The following is a 16,161-nucleotide window of genomic DNA, read 5'->3' on the forward strand; positions in this document are numbered from 1 at the left end:
TCCACCCCACCTTTAATAAATATTATCCAAGGCTGATGAGTGCAAGTTATTGATTGATGGTAGAATAAAAGGCAAGGTTATATTCACAAGCACCTAGAGCGTTAGAAAACTTTAAACTGCAGAAGTGGCCAGTCATGCTGTGGTAGATACAAAATAACATGTGTGGCTCCCCAATTAAAAATAAATAAATAAATAGAATTTAAATATTTCAGCACTGTCATAGGTAAATATTTTATATCTATTAATAAAGTAAATCATTGCCTTCGCAAGTAAAATATCATTGTGGTGAAGGAGATCACTCTTTGCTGAAAAGATACCACCAGAGCTCTTTTCTAAGAGATGCTTCAGGAAGCTGAGGTTATTCTTCCTACTAAACACAATACTGTACTTGTGTTTGAGCGAGAAAAAGAGAAGGCTTCATCTAAAATAACCTGAAGGAAGCTTTGAGACAGATGAAGAAAGTATGTTGCCTCCTATACAGATGGCTGTAAATATATATATTTTTTCCTAAGGTAGCAATTAAAAGACAGATCTTTTTACTTTACATCCGAATAAGTCCCTGCAGGAAATCACATCATTTGTATACCTCTTTGCAAAATAATATTGGCTGTGAAGCTCACATATAATTTTTAAGTGTTAGGAACTTCCCTAAACAGATCATGTGTCACTACAGAACTGGAATTCCCTACAGGTCAAAAAATAATGCATTATAATTAAAAGACAGTGTGGAAATACATGAACACAATAGCTGAAGGGATTTTTGACATGAGAGATGTCAATGTTTCAAAACCCTTAAATAACACAGAAGTTTGGATCTGTTTCTCAACAGAGCACTTTAGAAATCAGAACTTGGTACTAACACTGAAAGATACATCTACCCATTCTTTCTCTTCTTAATATCACTGGGCGAGCAGTTCTGAATGGATGTTTAAATAATCATCTTAGCAATTAAGCCTGAGCAGAGAAAGTGCTAGGGTGAAACAAACCAGTGATCCTGTACTCTGTTATTCTGCTTCGAAGAAAAATGTGAGAAACTCTGTAATGTACCATTAAAAGAGCTGCATGCCAAAATGAGTGAAAAAAAATCGAAGCCCAGTCAGCTAGTGAGGGAATTCTGAGACAATAGGTATGTGTGCTTATTTTTCTTATAAAATTTTACCCTATCTAGCGTTACTTTGAGTGGCACCATTGTACTTAGAAATATCTTGTCAAAATCTTGCTAGGTAGAACATGGGCTTCATTGATACCTTAGAAACTACAGGTTCAACTAGTTAATTTAATTTTTTCTTCCACATTTCTCATCTTGAAATGGAAAGTAGACAAGAATTCCAAGTCTTTTTGCATCAGTGTTTTCTACACCTCCATCATACTCCTTTCTCATACTCCAAAGACTATCGAGATCTACTTTTCTCACATAGGTCAATGCTCTCTATCATTTTAATATTTGATAACGTAACCAGTGCGCAAGTTGATATGCCAGCTGCCTGCATGTAATCTAATACCTATGTCAGTATAACAAACTATCTTATTTTTAATTCTTGCTATCACGTACCTTTTTGTTTTGTTTTGTTTAGATTCCGGCTTGACATTTAGCCAACTTAAGATGCTATAAATACTTTGTTAAGGAATATTATGCTGTGCTTTTTGTAAATGAAAAAAGGTACTGGGCATCCCAAACGGAGACTGACAGAAATATTGTACTACATGAGACCTAACACCAAACAAAAAACAGCATCAGAAAAACTTCTAAGTCAGATAAACTAGAATTCCTTTTACACAATACACTTCAGACACTCACATGTTCACAGAATGGTCAGTGTGGAAAGGGCCTCCTGGGTCCATCTCACCCAACCCCAGCTCCACTCAGAGCAGCTGCCCAGGCAGCTTCTGAAGATCTTCACAGCCCCTGGGCAACCTGTGCAAATGCTCCATCACCTTTAGTAAAAAAAGTTATTTCCTGAGATCTAGATGGTTAAGCATGCATCCAGACCACAAATTAAAGTCAAATCGAGTTTTTGGACAGAAGCAAAATTTTTACATTGGTCATAATGTATGACGTAAAATGTGCTGTTCAGATTATTCTCTCCATTACCTATATGCATTCACTGAATGGAAGTGAATTCACAAATTGGAGAAATCCACACAGAAGTTAAAAGCATCAGCAAAATTTATTACATTTTCTCTACCCATTCGCAAAAATACCAGAGCATAGTATTCTTTTATTTTCTTATTTTAACATTTCCAAATGTCAAGAAAAGAAGATAAACTGTCCAGTATGTCTGAAAATAAGCAATTCCTTACTCTGATAGACAAAAGAGAAAACAAAGGCTAGGAAAAAAAAAGGGGCTTTTTCTCCTGGAGAATATCATCTTTCATTCAAGTCCCCTGTTCAGTTCGTTTAACTTTGCCGTGGAAGCAATACAGATTTTCAGTTTTTTCACAGAAAATTCCTGCAGATCTGTCTATCTGAAGTCAACCACTTGAGCACCGTAAGAAATCTGCTGATGTACCATTCAACTCCTGAGCTCTGGAGATGTATGTTGCCTGTGATCAGTTCTTCAGCAAACACTTCTCAACAGTCTTCTATGCATTTGATAGTATTTCTATTCAATCAACAACATCATGTTCCCACAACTGATACAGAATCACAGAATCATAAAATCACCAAGGTTGGAAAAGAACTGCAAGACCATCCAGTCCAACCGTTTCCTATCACCAAGAGTTCTCACTAAACCCTGTTCCTCAACACAGCATCTTAAAATGAACGTTCCTTAAAATACCTCCAGGGTCAGTGACTCCACCACCTCCCTGGGCGGCCCATTCCAGTGCCTGACCACTCCTTCGGAGAAATATTTCATAACATCCAGTCTGAATCTCTCCTGGTGCAACTTGAGGTGATTCCCTCTCATCCTATCACTAGTTACAAGAGAGGAGGCTGACCCCCAGCTCACTACAACCTCCATTCAGATAGTTATAGAGAGCAGTAAGGTCTTCCCTGAGCATCCTCTTCTCCAGACTGAACAATCCCAGCTCCCTCACTTAGTCCTCATAAGACTTGTGCTCCAGACCCCTCACCAGCTTCGTTGCACTTCTCTGGACACATTCTGGGGCCACAGTGTCTTTCTTTCAGTGAGGGGCCCAAAACTGAACACAGTACTCAAGGTGTGGCTTCACCAGTGCTGAGTACAGGGCATCAATTACTATCCTGCTCCTGCTGGCAACACTATTTCTGATACCAGCCAGGATGCCACTGGCCTTTTTGGACACCTGTGCACACTGCTGGCTCATGTTCAGCTGAGCATTGACCCATACCCCCAGATCCATTTCCCCTACACGGTCTTCCAGCCACTCTGCTCCAAGCCTGTAGCACTGCCTGGAGTTGTTGTGGCTAAAGTGCAGGACCCAGAGCTTGGCCTTGTTGAACTTCATCTCATTGGCTTCAGCCCAGCAATCCAGCCTGTCCAGATCCCTATTTTCACCCAGTTCAAGCTTCAAGAAGTCTAAGAGATGACTATTTAAGCTTGTAAAAGACTTTTGAAGGCAGTTATATGAAAGAATAATAAATTATACTGTATTTTTCTGTATTTCAGCAGACCACCTTTATTTTCACCAGTGTTTTGAGAAAAAAAAAAGGCTATCCTCTTAGAGCACTGATTTTTCCCACTGATAATATCATAAAAGAATTACCCTTCAATCAAAAAAAACAAAAAATGAAGCTTGCATTCTATTTTCATTGTCAGTATCTTTCTAAATACAAGATGAATGTGCCTCACGATAAAGTATTTCAGTTTCCAATGGAGAACATTTGTGTAACACTTGTATTAAATGAGATTTTGATTTTTCCGATTGCATTCATATACTCTCGCTCTACACGTTTCTACAGAATTCACTTTAAACAGCTATAATAATACCAACTGGAAATTCCAAATTTCTATTTTATGTATGAAAACAGATTTTCTCCTTGTTCCTGACTTTTAATTGTATGCTTGGTTCATATGCTTTCATGCAGGCCTTTAGTCCCTGAAGAATGCAAAAGAACAGCTCAGTCAGCACAGACACTGACATCTGAATGCTCAAGGCACTGTCGGAACGGGCACTGCACTCCCACAGGAAAATGCTGCTGTAATCAAGGCTGGGAAGGAGAGTTCTGCAGAACTGGTTTGTATATAGATTCATAGCAACAACTCAGAAATGCAGTGACGTGGCATAGTTTGCTTTTAGTAATTTGCTAAGAGAATTTCTAAACATGTATCATTGACCACTAGTTCTAAGACAATGGAAAAGAGTTACTGATCTCATGACATGTAGGAGCAGAATAAGTTTTAAGGTCAGTGCAACAGTTAAAACAGCTAATGCAGTGTGAACCAATACAGAATTAAGAACACAAGTGTGACTGATAACAGCATTCTTAGTCTTTCACCAATACTATAGAAAATGAAAAGAAATCCAATCATACATATTCAGTGTTTGGACATTCAGCTCCCACCTTCAGTTTTATCTGGTCTATCTCAAACAGGAGTAACTGGTCAGGTAATATTAGGCCTGTAGGTCACTATTAGGTATTTTGCACTTAGTGAATTTAGTACAGCTAATTCCGTTTTGGAACATTTTTATTTTTAATCCTACAGAATAAAATGCTGCTGTAAGTTATGTTTGAAAAGTCACTTCAAAAAGTGACTATATTCAAACTTGATACTGAGTATGCCATCAGGGGGGCAAGATGAATGAATAAGTGATGCTGAGTACTGTAGCTGTGCTGTCAGTGTCCAGACTGTGGTTACTGCTGCTGAGCTGCATAACTAGCCTATACAGATTTTCTAGAGAAAGTCTGGGTACCAGAAGCTGCTGTGAGTGAATCAGCACAGTCTTCTGACTCACATTTGCTCAGGGAACTTGATTAGATGCCTGTATGCAGAGGAGAAATGAAAGAGGAAAAGAACTGTAGTCAAGGATCAGACAACGGACTACAGTATACTTCAGGTTTGCTAGGCCCTGCTAGGGTCAACGTACAACTCTTACAGACTGGAGTGCAAATTGCAGCAGCCTCTGAGTTCTTACTGATGAGCAAGAGTGACTTAGTTTGAGTTAAAAGATTTAGCACTTGATAGTTTTGACATGGTCAGGTGCTAAGCCTGTACAACTTCAGGACTTTGGTTTGCCATCTTAAGAAATGGGATGATGTAGACCACCAGTGTCTAAAGTGGTACATACTTTATATGTCTTGTTTTCAAATGATATCACATCGGAGCCAAAAGTCTTTTGAGATGAGTCTCCAAAACATTCCAAAACAAATGCAAGAATTGGACATTTTTAACAGTTTGCCATTTGAGATTCTCAGTCTATCCTGGGTTATTCTTATAGGTCCTTTCCAACCTTATGAACTTATGACTTATGACTTATGACTTATGTTCCCCCAGTCATGCAAAAATACTGTCTTCCCCTTACGTTCCACAACTTTAAAAAATATAGTTTCAAAGCATCTGGTATTTCATCCTATTTTGTCCTTAATTTATGTGCTTTACCATTACTAAACTAGAAGTTCTTAATGAGTATGTATTGTATCTTTTTGCTTTGTGATACTTGTAAGAAATTAGCAATTTGTTCCTTTTTTTTTCTTCTTTTTTTACCCACAGCGAAGTGTGACCCAGCATGTCGACACGGAGGTGTCTGTGTAAGGCCTAATAAATGCTTATGTAAAAAAGGCTATCTTGGCCCCCAGTGTGAACAAGTGGATAGAAACATCCGAAGAGTTACAAGGGCAGGTATTCTTGATCAGATTCTAGACATGACATCCTACTTGCTGGATCTAACCAGCTATATTGTATAGTTCCGGGGACTGTTTGGAAACTAGACTTTCAACGGGCATTTGTTTTGAATCTTATCATTTTTGAAAGACTGTTATCCTGCAACAAATACCAGTGATTTGAATTACTTTATTAATTTAAATATAATATCCAGGAATGTGCAGATAAATTCATTGTTCATGTGTTAATATTTCTGTATATCTCCGTAGATGTACAGACACATAACACATACATGGGCGAGCAGTATCACAAATTCAGTTTTACACATAGTGGAATTTTTTTATATGTATTTCTTAATGAGAAATAGTTTACAAAGCAATTCCACTGCAAAACACATTTTCATTTTAAAGGACTCTTCTGATGTCATAATGGATTCACTGACATCCCAGAAACCTTGTGTGTGCAACTGGATAATTATAGCAATAGCAGAGCAGTTTTGAACCTTCATCATATAAACTGCTGGATTTAATGAAATCCAGTTGTAACGGTTTTTAAGGTGAACTACATTATGAGACAATATTTCAGAACTCCTTTGTGCATTCCTATCTAGGCAATTCATTGTAAGACTGTAATCTTCACCTTCATCAATGTAACTATTACAGAATGTTACGTATTTCCTTATCTAGCATAGATGCAAAAATCTGGTTATTGCAGCTTGATATCAAGATTGTTTCAAGTGTTTAATAATTAAATTATACTCACATATTTCAAAACCAGTCATCCTAGAAGGTCTGCTTTCTATCATGTATTTTATTTAACAACGGGCACTGGGTTCATCTTACATATTTATATTTTATTTTATTTTATTTTCATAATATAGACATCACCTAGATGAGACATTACCATGTCCTGTAAAATACTGAAGTTATGTTTTTCACCAATTTAAGTGGAAAGATGGGGAAAGAAAGAGCAAACACACTCTTTAATGTGTTGTGGATCTAATCTAGAATTGTATCTTTGTGTCCACTTGTATTCATTTATGATGGATGAAAAAAAAAAAAAGAAAACTACCAACCAAACATATTAGATTAAGATTCCAGCATATATTAAAAGTGTTCATAAAATGATTATCACTATAACAGGACGGGACAGGTTATACACAACTAGACTGCTACAGATTTCACACTGAATGGAAGTTCACTGGACAAAAGCTCACATTAGCAATCGTTGGCTGTGTAAGAAGTCACTTGTATAAAACATATAACGATTATTGCCAAGTATGGTTTTAAATGTAAATGTTTCTTGAAGAGCTAACATAAAATTGATTTTTTTGTAAATGTATCAATAAATACGGTGTACATGCTATAGTCAGGTTTTTGAAAGTATTAATATTTTAATCAGATATATTGTCAGAATTGGTGCCCTCTCCATCTCTGGGAAGCTATTGGCGGTTTCTTTGTTTGCTATTTGCTGGCTATTAGATTTCCTTTGCACTACCTGGCTTTTATAAAATGTTAGACATATAAAGGGTAGCACGGCCACCACCACGCGTACACAAATGGCTCTTACAAGCAGCTACTTATGTCAACAGTTTACAACACTTCAGGCAATAACATCTAGCTTACTGTAACTGTATTGCTCTCCAGTAGCACAGTTCTCTTTCCAGGGCAGTGACACAACTTTTCCTTTAAGGAACGTTGTCAGTCTTGAATTAATAAATAGTAAATTTTAAGCGCAGAAAAAAAATGTTATTTGCATTTATTTTAATAAGTATTCCAGCTAAGAGGAACAGAAAATTACGCTCGCCTTCCATATACGTTTGCTTGAGTTTCAAGTGACCTCATGCCAAATGGAAATTTGGTTGAGAAATCTTGGTTAAGTGCTTAGAGAACAATAGTCTGCATTAAAAAGTGCACGCATAATTTTGCACAATGTAGATTCAACTGACAGTCCATTGAAAGACATCTCAGGATTAAATGAGCATGAAGACCAAATTGCCCTCTCACCCCAAAAAGGGTGGTCCCTTATAGACACACTAACACTTCATTGGCTAAGCAGTGTGACCAATCTGAAAATGAACCCTGCAGTAGCATCTGTAGGTTAATAGCAGCTCTTTGTCTCCACTGCTTTCTGCCTTTAGTCTTTTTCCTGAATTCCATCACAAAAAGTTTTACAATTAAAAATGTCCTGACAACCATTTTTGTAAATTGACCTTACCATCTAATCTTTCCTTATTCAATGTGGGTGACAAAAATGTGAACTTCTCATGAATGAGCCAGCTGTCTAAATCTGTCAGATGGTGCAGTTTTATTGCACTCTTCATAATCGGTAAAGCCAGAAAGTCAGTGAAATATTTTAGCAACTTTTAAGTATCTGAGAGAGACAACATTTTATTTAATGAGTATATTACAAAATAAACACAACTTTAATTCATGATGTTCTCAATAGCCAGCTGGGAGATGTGATAGCTCATTTCTCAGTTTAAATTCTAGAGACTTTAAAAAATTTGATACCTAAATTGAAGATCCCCAGTAATGTATATGCCACAGTCATGCACGCACACGGCCATTATATGCCATAAGTGTGAAGAGAAGGGATAACAAAGAAAATACACTCTTCACTTTAATAATGAAGACAATTTAGTCTATTTTTGGAATAAACAATTAAAATCTATTAAATTAAAAATTCAATCCAGATCTCATTCAAATCAATGGAAAAACAAAACAAAACGAAAAACAAAACACTCCTATAAACAGTGCTTAAGCAAGAAAAATTCTTTTGAAATTGAAACAAATACTTAAGTTTGTTAAAAAAAATGCTTGAGTTAAAACTTCAAAAATAAAAAGGAATCTAAAGGAAGATTAAGAGGAAAGGAGAAATAAGTCGTGGAAGGTGTTTTGCTTCATTTTTAAAACATATTTTATATCACTTGAAAGCAGGCATCTGCATTAAGCCCACGTGGATACATAGGAAGCCCCAGAGGAAGAGAAGCATTCTCAAAAAAAAAAAAAAAAGACAAAAATCCCAACTGCTTATTCATCAAAAGAAATTATACTATTAAAAACAGCAAGTAAAGCCTAGACCTAGCCACCCAAGATGCTAATGTAAAAAGGGTAACTGCAGTAATTGCCCTGAGAATTGGCATACAAGAATAAAAAAGGGGGGGTTGTAGAAAGCCTGTTGCCAGCTAGGTCATTCTACAGCCATTCTCACACAATCTCTGCAAGTGTCCAAGAATAAAACTGAGCTTATAAATGAAACTAGATAAATGAGGCAATTAGATAAGGGCCTCTAGAAAAGATTTTATGTATGTGTTCAAGTTGTCTCTGTCTCTCCTAATCTTTTATTCCATTCATTTATTCCTTTACTGTGAGATACTGCCCTCTCGGTTCCCAGTACATTGTACATTTTGAGCATTCTTTCAGGCTTTCTATTGTTAAGAGAGAATAAATATACCTGTTGCAAGAAATCTAACTCTATTCCTGATGCATGCTAGTTTTCAGTTCTCATTATTTTAGGATGGAAAACCTTTCTGTTTTTAAGATGCTACTGATCAGAAAAAAAAGGTATATTATTTGATTATAAGAAAAAGTGTCCTTTCTCCATAGATAAGTATTCAGACAAAAAAAAGAAAAAGAAAGAAAAGAAACTGTGTTACTGTGTCAAATTAGCTGCATATTGTTTTTCTCCCTTTTCAGAAAAAAAAAAAGATCATTTTTATAATGCCTCCAGTAAGAAATATTACCTCAAATCTTTCACCTCAAGGAGATAAATTTATTCCATTAACAGTCAGGGACACAGATGTAGACCCTTTGTACCGTCAAATCCTAAGAAGTTATTCAATTTCATGCGCCTGAAATCTAAAATAAGGTATAGTTAAGGGTGTAAGTCCTATACTGGCAACCATGTCATCTTTTTATTTCCTTCTCTGAATTTTAACTTTGTAGCTCATTTCTCTCTAAATCCACAGCAATTCCCAATAATTCCTGGTTGCTGTAGGTGTTGCTTCCTTCCTTTGAAACTGAATGATAATGGATGCACCAAAGAGTCTGCCCAGTAGACTGAGAACTTAATCCTTCAATTCCTCCAGAGGACTGTCATCTTTATTTATATCTCTATATTTATATACATCTCACATTATAGAGATTTCTAATGCTGTAGCTTATCTGGACACTGGTTGTTAACTGTGTGTTACATTCAGGAGTAAGAGCCTCCAGCTGCTCAGCCTCAGAGGTAGTCAGAAATTTGTGGTTTTCAATCCAGTGTTCTGGTACCTCAAGTAAAAAGCAGAACAATATTCCTGAGATGACAATATGTTTCTTTTCATGTACAAATATACAACACTGAGACTATAAAAGCACTTCAGCCCAAGATATCTTTCACATCTAATTAAAAAAAACATTTTTTTTTACCAAGAATTTTGCCAAAAAAGGCAACCAATGTCTTAAATTTAATTCTAATCCAAATTCACAAATAAAGACCCACCAATCTGAGTTTGGGTCACAAAAAGCTGACAAATATTTCCAATGGTAGTTTCAGATAAAAATGTAGAAATACTGAAAAACGTAATATCATTTAGCTAAATTTTTTCTCTTTTTAAAAGGGGAATAATGCAGTGAAATAATATGTATCATTTAGGGTATAAGTATGAAACAGCTGAAGCTACCTGAAAGCTTAGCGCAGGATTCCTTCAAACTCTGAGGGCCTGACTCACTGTCCAATGATGTCAACAGAAAATCTCCTACTGACTTCATTAATTATAGGATTAAGTCCTTAAAAGATATCCACTTAGCTGGCAGAACTTCACTACAGATGTCACTGCACACATTATCTTTCTGTCTGCATCTGCAGTCATTAGACTCGCTAAGGTTCTCCAGAATAGGACTGCAGCTTCAGACCTGTCTTTAAGCGTAGAACATATCTGATCCTGTTGAGCTTCCTTATAAATACTGCCAACAGTTACACAAGCGTTCTGTTATATCTGCCAGACTTTTCCTATTTCTTTAAAAATGCTGAGGAGTTCGTTCACATTTTTTCTCTTTTGCACATACGTGCTTATATAAAGTATTTAAACACATGCCACTAAGCAGGAAAGTAATTCAAATAGGTCAGTGGTCTCATTTGATGAAATGGGCATAAAAAGGCAGAGCCAAAAACTGTCCCTACAGTAAGGACAGCATCCCAGTTGAGAGGCATCAATGGAAAAGTTCCTGCAGCTGTTCTGAGTCCAGAATTACAGAGGCTCCATTCAATGTATTAGGCACATTTTCAAACCTTTCTTCGTGTATTAAGTAGGAATGGTGTAATATTGCAATCAAGATCGTATCTTGAGACAACAAGGAAAAAAGGTTCCTATCCTTACTAATAACTAAAAGTAAGACTGAAAGCAATGAGACTACTCAAAGTGCTAAAGTATAAACAGGTATAAACAAGCACAGGATTGGACACAAACAAACAGGTATTCTGTAGGCCCATGCCAGGCCGTGGGTTTATCTGCTTGCCTTTGTACACATTGACTTCAATTAACAGTGTGTATTAAAAGTTTATCATGCTGTAAAATTCGTAATAGACAATTAACAATTTTAGCGTAGCGATTAATTCTGCATGGATTTACACTGGACAGACTGACTGATAAGACAGTATTATTAATGCTTTATCTTGGATAAGAGAAATATTTCATTTCTACAGCACTGCATAAGTGGATCAATGGACACATCAGCCTTTTTCTTTCAGCTCACTCCAGAGTTGTTAATAATTACTAATTTGGTCTACATACTGGGAAAGGATTATCATGTTATCCTGTAACTCAGCTAAAACTCTCATAGACGTTTGTGGAAGGTTTTCCTTACACTGTACAGTCTGACTGGAAAGCCGAGCGACACATCGGCTTACCAAAACTCCAGGCACTGAAAACATAATTCTACTGATCATTTTAGGCCATGGGAATTCACAAAAATAAATACTTTGTACAACACATATTTAATGCATTTCTTTGCATATTGTGTACTGTATACACCTTGGCTTCCACCATCAGAAGTATGAGAAATCACTGCTGAGAATATGCTCAAACAGCAAGCTGACTTGTTGCAGAAGCATTTATTTCTGTGATTAAAAAAACAACAACAACCACATATCTGCTATATGTGATCAGTTGGGTCCCACTTATAGTTAAATTCCTCTTACAATCTGTGAGATTTTCCCATCTCTTTTTATTTTGAAATAAAAACAGAAGTGGGAAAATCTTTAAAGGAAAAATTGTTAAAATTCTCAGAAATTTCAGAAGGTGCCAGCTGAAGTATGTGAATATATGTAGGGAATATGCTCGTGAAATTCTTGAATGGGAAGATGACAGAGACACGTGGCCATTTGTTTCTGTCTGTGTCTGCGAGAAGGATGCATTTTGTCAGGAAAGAAAGAGGTGATTTATGTCATTTTGACTAAATTCCATTTTCTGAATAGAGTTTAGAAGAGTCACTAAAAGAAAAACACACTAGGTGGTCTCACAATCAGTGCTGTTCAGAACAGTCTTAATTCCTATCAGGCTATAGCAAGACCAGAAACCATCTGGTATTAGGTCACTACATGTACCTTCCAGAGATCACTACTAATACCAGAAGCAGTAATTCTACCCTGTGAGTTATCCAGGGATGCTATTAGCTGTTCCCCACAAAACATACTACAGAATGAAAACTTCAATCCCGTTTGGAGAACAATTAGATTTTAATGGGAGCCAAGTGGGAAAGGAAAAAGAAATAACAGAAATCTGTCACTTAAGAACAAAACTGTTGTGATACTCCTCTGTTCAAGTAGCTTTATTTTATAGTAGCCATCAAGTACTGGGTGTACATTTGAAATGTGGGAAAACAGCTTAGAAAATATAATACGAACTATGTTTAATGTTCTATAAACTGTATTATAACACTAAGCATATGCAGGTACCAGTCTAGCAGAGCACTGGAGCACACAAGTAATTTTAAGCACATGAACCTCACCAAAGTCACGTGCTTAACATTATTAATATAATTGCTTTCTCAGTTTGAGACCTTACAAGTCTTTGCAAGTCTGCCTATGTAGACTACATATGCTATGTGTATTTCTTTTTAGGGAGACAGGATGGCTTAAGTTAAACACAAGACCATTCAGTTACTTTGTGTCACAAACTCTAGATAATCTTCAATAATTGCATCTTTGTGCCTCTACCTTCCATCTGAAAATTAGTAAAACCAATCCCTGTAAAGCGCTTGGAGCTCTTCAAATGAAAAGTGCTATAAAAGTACAAATTATAATTATATTATTGAACATCATGTATGTATACACACTATTATGTAATATATAATATATGTATAATGCATATAAATTCTAACAAATGTATTTGTGTAATATCTGAGAAATTGAACAGTTGTATCTGGAAGTGATAAATGCATAGAGTTGGATTTATTGTTAATCTGTGGATTTAATGATTTTCTAGACAAAAGGACATTTAAATGTATAATTGCTTTTCTTAATTTAATATATTTATGTAAATGCATGCCCGAAGTTCTGGATAGATAGTTATTCTGTGTCCCTTAAACTAATAAAATATATTAAACTTTATCGTATAATCTAAAGTGTGCGTCACTTTTATTTTTTCTTTATAATATTTTAATGATTACTAAATACATAATTTAAAATTCAGGAAAATTTTAAGTTGAAATTGGCTCTTTGATCTCTGCAGTACAAGCAAAATGACAGCATTTTATATATTCTTTGAAATGTACATTAGTTTTATTTCTACCAATTCTAAGATGCTTTCATAAAATGTGACTGACACTGCTATTATTCTTGGAATGAGAAGTTTGGACTGAGGTTTCCTGTTTACTCCTGGATAAATGAGAGCAAAAATTAAGACCTCCCTATTGGAAAAGATACCTGTTTCACTGCAAGCAATACATGAACGTACATATAGCTTGAACAAAGGAATTTCCCATACAGGCTTTTCAAGTATATATATATATTTTTTTTTCTTGAAAACTAGTTTGGTAAGTATGGAAGAAACACTGGGCGTTATGTCCTTGTTTTCTTCATTTAATATCCTCAGAGATGCATATCATCAGACAATTGTACATTAAATTCAGATGTACCATTCCTAGCAATGTAAATACAGGTCATAAAAAATTAATGCAAAGTAAAGATTGGATTAACGTAGGAATTCAAGTAACAGATTCTGTTCCAGTGAAGGCAACACCTAGGCATATCAGCAGGAGCAGGGCCACTCCATATACTTGCTGATATAAAGAACATTTAATCGTCAAACCTATCTGCAAAGTGCACTTGCAACTTAAGTTTGCCAGGACAAAAACCAGCTTGGACAAGGGGCACCAAAAATCCAGAAGTTTCTTTACACACTAGGTTTAACTTACTCATTACGAAATGCTGAAGTCTTACTCATTTAACATAGCGTTTAGTCCATGCTGTGTTAATTTTTCAGATTAAAGAATGACACATTATGGAAACAAAGATATTGGTGCTATCTCTACACTCCAGACAAAAGCCAAAACAGTCTTGAAACGTTCATGAAATTGTTTTTCCAGTTTACAGGTAGTTACACTCTAGTGATACAGGGCGGTGGCCAGCCAGAGAACTAAGATCCAAGGAAAATGTGAACTTCACCCAAATTTGAGGATATTTGGAAACTAATTTATTTCAGCTTCTCAATGAAAAAATACAGCAGTTGCAGTAATATTCTTTTAAACACACCTTCTATATTTAAAGATGAATTTTCTTAATTTGAAGAAAGGCTCAGAACCCAAGAACAGCTAAAAGACAACACGCAAAAAAGAATGAAGAAACCAACAAAGATTGTTCCGACTTTGTAGTGGTATCAATATATTCATATAAAAAGCAAAAGAACTGTGTAGGGTTTTCTACATAATTATAATAAATACAGTGCAGAATGTAGTCCTGGTTGACATCATGAGTCATTTAAGTTTGTTCTTGTAATTTATTAAGACATTATGATAACTCACTGACATATTCATAAGCCTTGGAATTAACAGCTACCTTTCATTTATTTTACAACATATAACACATGAATTTTACCTAAAGAGTCACATACACTCAACTGTATACAGCAAAACTGTAATTCTATCTACAGCTTCTGATGACGTCCTTAATCTAAGGGGTCAAGTTCTGCTCTGCTGTTAGATGAAGTAAGTGAGGTATTGGCCTCTTGAACGGGGCTTGTATTATTTGTCAGTGTCATCAAAAGTTTCAAGGGGGAATTGAAAGCCTAAATGCACCATTCTTTCTGGAGTACATCAGTTGAGTATGTAGTTACCAATAATCTCTTCAGTACTTAATCGCTATTCCCATTATATATACTTCAAATAAGCTTCCTTCCTTTTATTGCCTTCATTTGGCTTCCATGAATGGAAGAACAGAGCCAGACTTTTGTTCTTATTTATTTTCATATAGTGATGCTTCTTCTTCATTCTATTGCATTAAATTAGCTACAGAAGGCCCTACAGAGGGATCTGGATTAATGAGCTCCAACAAGACCAAGTGTCAGATCCTGCACTTTGGTCACAATAACCACATGCAGTGCTACACACTTGGAGCAGAGCTGGTGGTAAACTGCACAGAGCAAGAAGATCTGCAAGTGTTAGTCGGCAGCCAGCTGCATGTAAGCCAGCATCGTGCCCAGGTAGCTAAAAAGGCCAAAGGCATCCTGGCTTCCATCAGAAACAGCATAGCCAGCAGGACTAAGGAAGTGATGGGAGGGTGTAGTGATGTGAGGTTCAACCTCTTCTCCCAAGTAACTAGGAATAGAACAAGAAGTAATGGCCTCAAGTTGCACCACGGGATGTTCAGGTTGAATATTAGGAGAAATTTCTTCTCAAGGAAGAGGCATGGGAACAGGCTGCCCAGGGAAGTGGTGGAGTCACCACTTCTGAAGTTGTTCAAGAAATACGGAGATGCGAGGCTTAGGGACAAAGTTTAGTGGGCACAGTTGCAACGGGATGATGGTTGGACTACATTATCTTAGAGGTCTTTCCCAACATTAATTGAATCATAGAATATTTTTTTCTACACTGCTGTCTTTTTTTCCTGAGTTAATAAAAATACTAAGAGATCAACTCTTGCTTTAGGTCAAAATCAAACATGCACCAAAAGTAGAGTAGAATCTTCATAATGCCAAAAATCATTTTGGTCTCTGTGGATGCATTCATTTATTTTGGGAAAGGGTTGGTTTGAGACATATTTTATGACGTCTCCATATGTATCTCCGGCAGAACTAGGTAAAGTGGGACATAGCTTTGGTTTTGAGAAACCTCAGTGAACATGTGCTTTCTTGGTTGCTTGGCTGGGGATGGGTTCTATTGTTTAATTGCAAGTATCACAGCCTATTTCAACTGTCCCTCATCTTATACTAATGCAA

General features: G+C 36.2%; 1 protein-coding gene across 1 annotated transcript in view; it reads left to right on the plus strand.

Moving 5' to 3' along the window:
* The window catches only part of HHIP (hedgehog interacting protein), a 71,967-nt gene extending 63,718 nt beyond the window's left edge, over positions 1–8,249 (plus strand). Inside the window, exons 12-13 of the mRNA XM_065736381.1 lie at positions 4,010–4,158; positions 5,634–8,249. Coding sequence (XP_065592453.1) covers positions 4,010–4,158; positions 5,634–5,827 — 343 coding nt within the window. The 3' untranslated portion in view covers positions 5,828–8,249. The remainder of the gene's footprint in view (positions 1–4,009; positions 4,159–5,633) is intronic.
* Positions 8,250–16,161: the final 7,912 nt, after the last annotated feature.

This window comes from Cyrtonyx montezumae, unplaced genomic scaffold, assembly GCF_038088225.1.
Source record: "Cyrtonyx montezumae isolate F1298 unplaced genomic scaffold, pur_monq_1.0 scaffold_2, whole genome shotgun sequence".
Classification (NCBI taxonomy): Eukaryota; Metazoa; Chordata; class Aves; order Galliformes; family Odontophoridae; genus Cyrtonyx; species Cyrtonyx montezumae.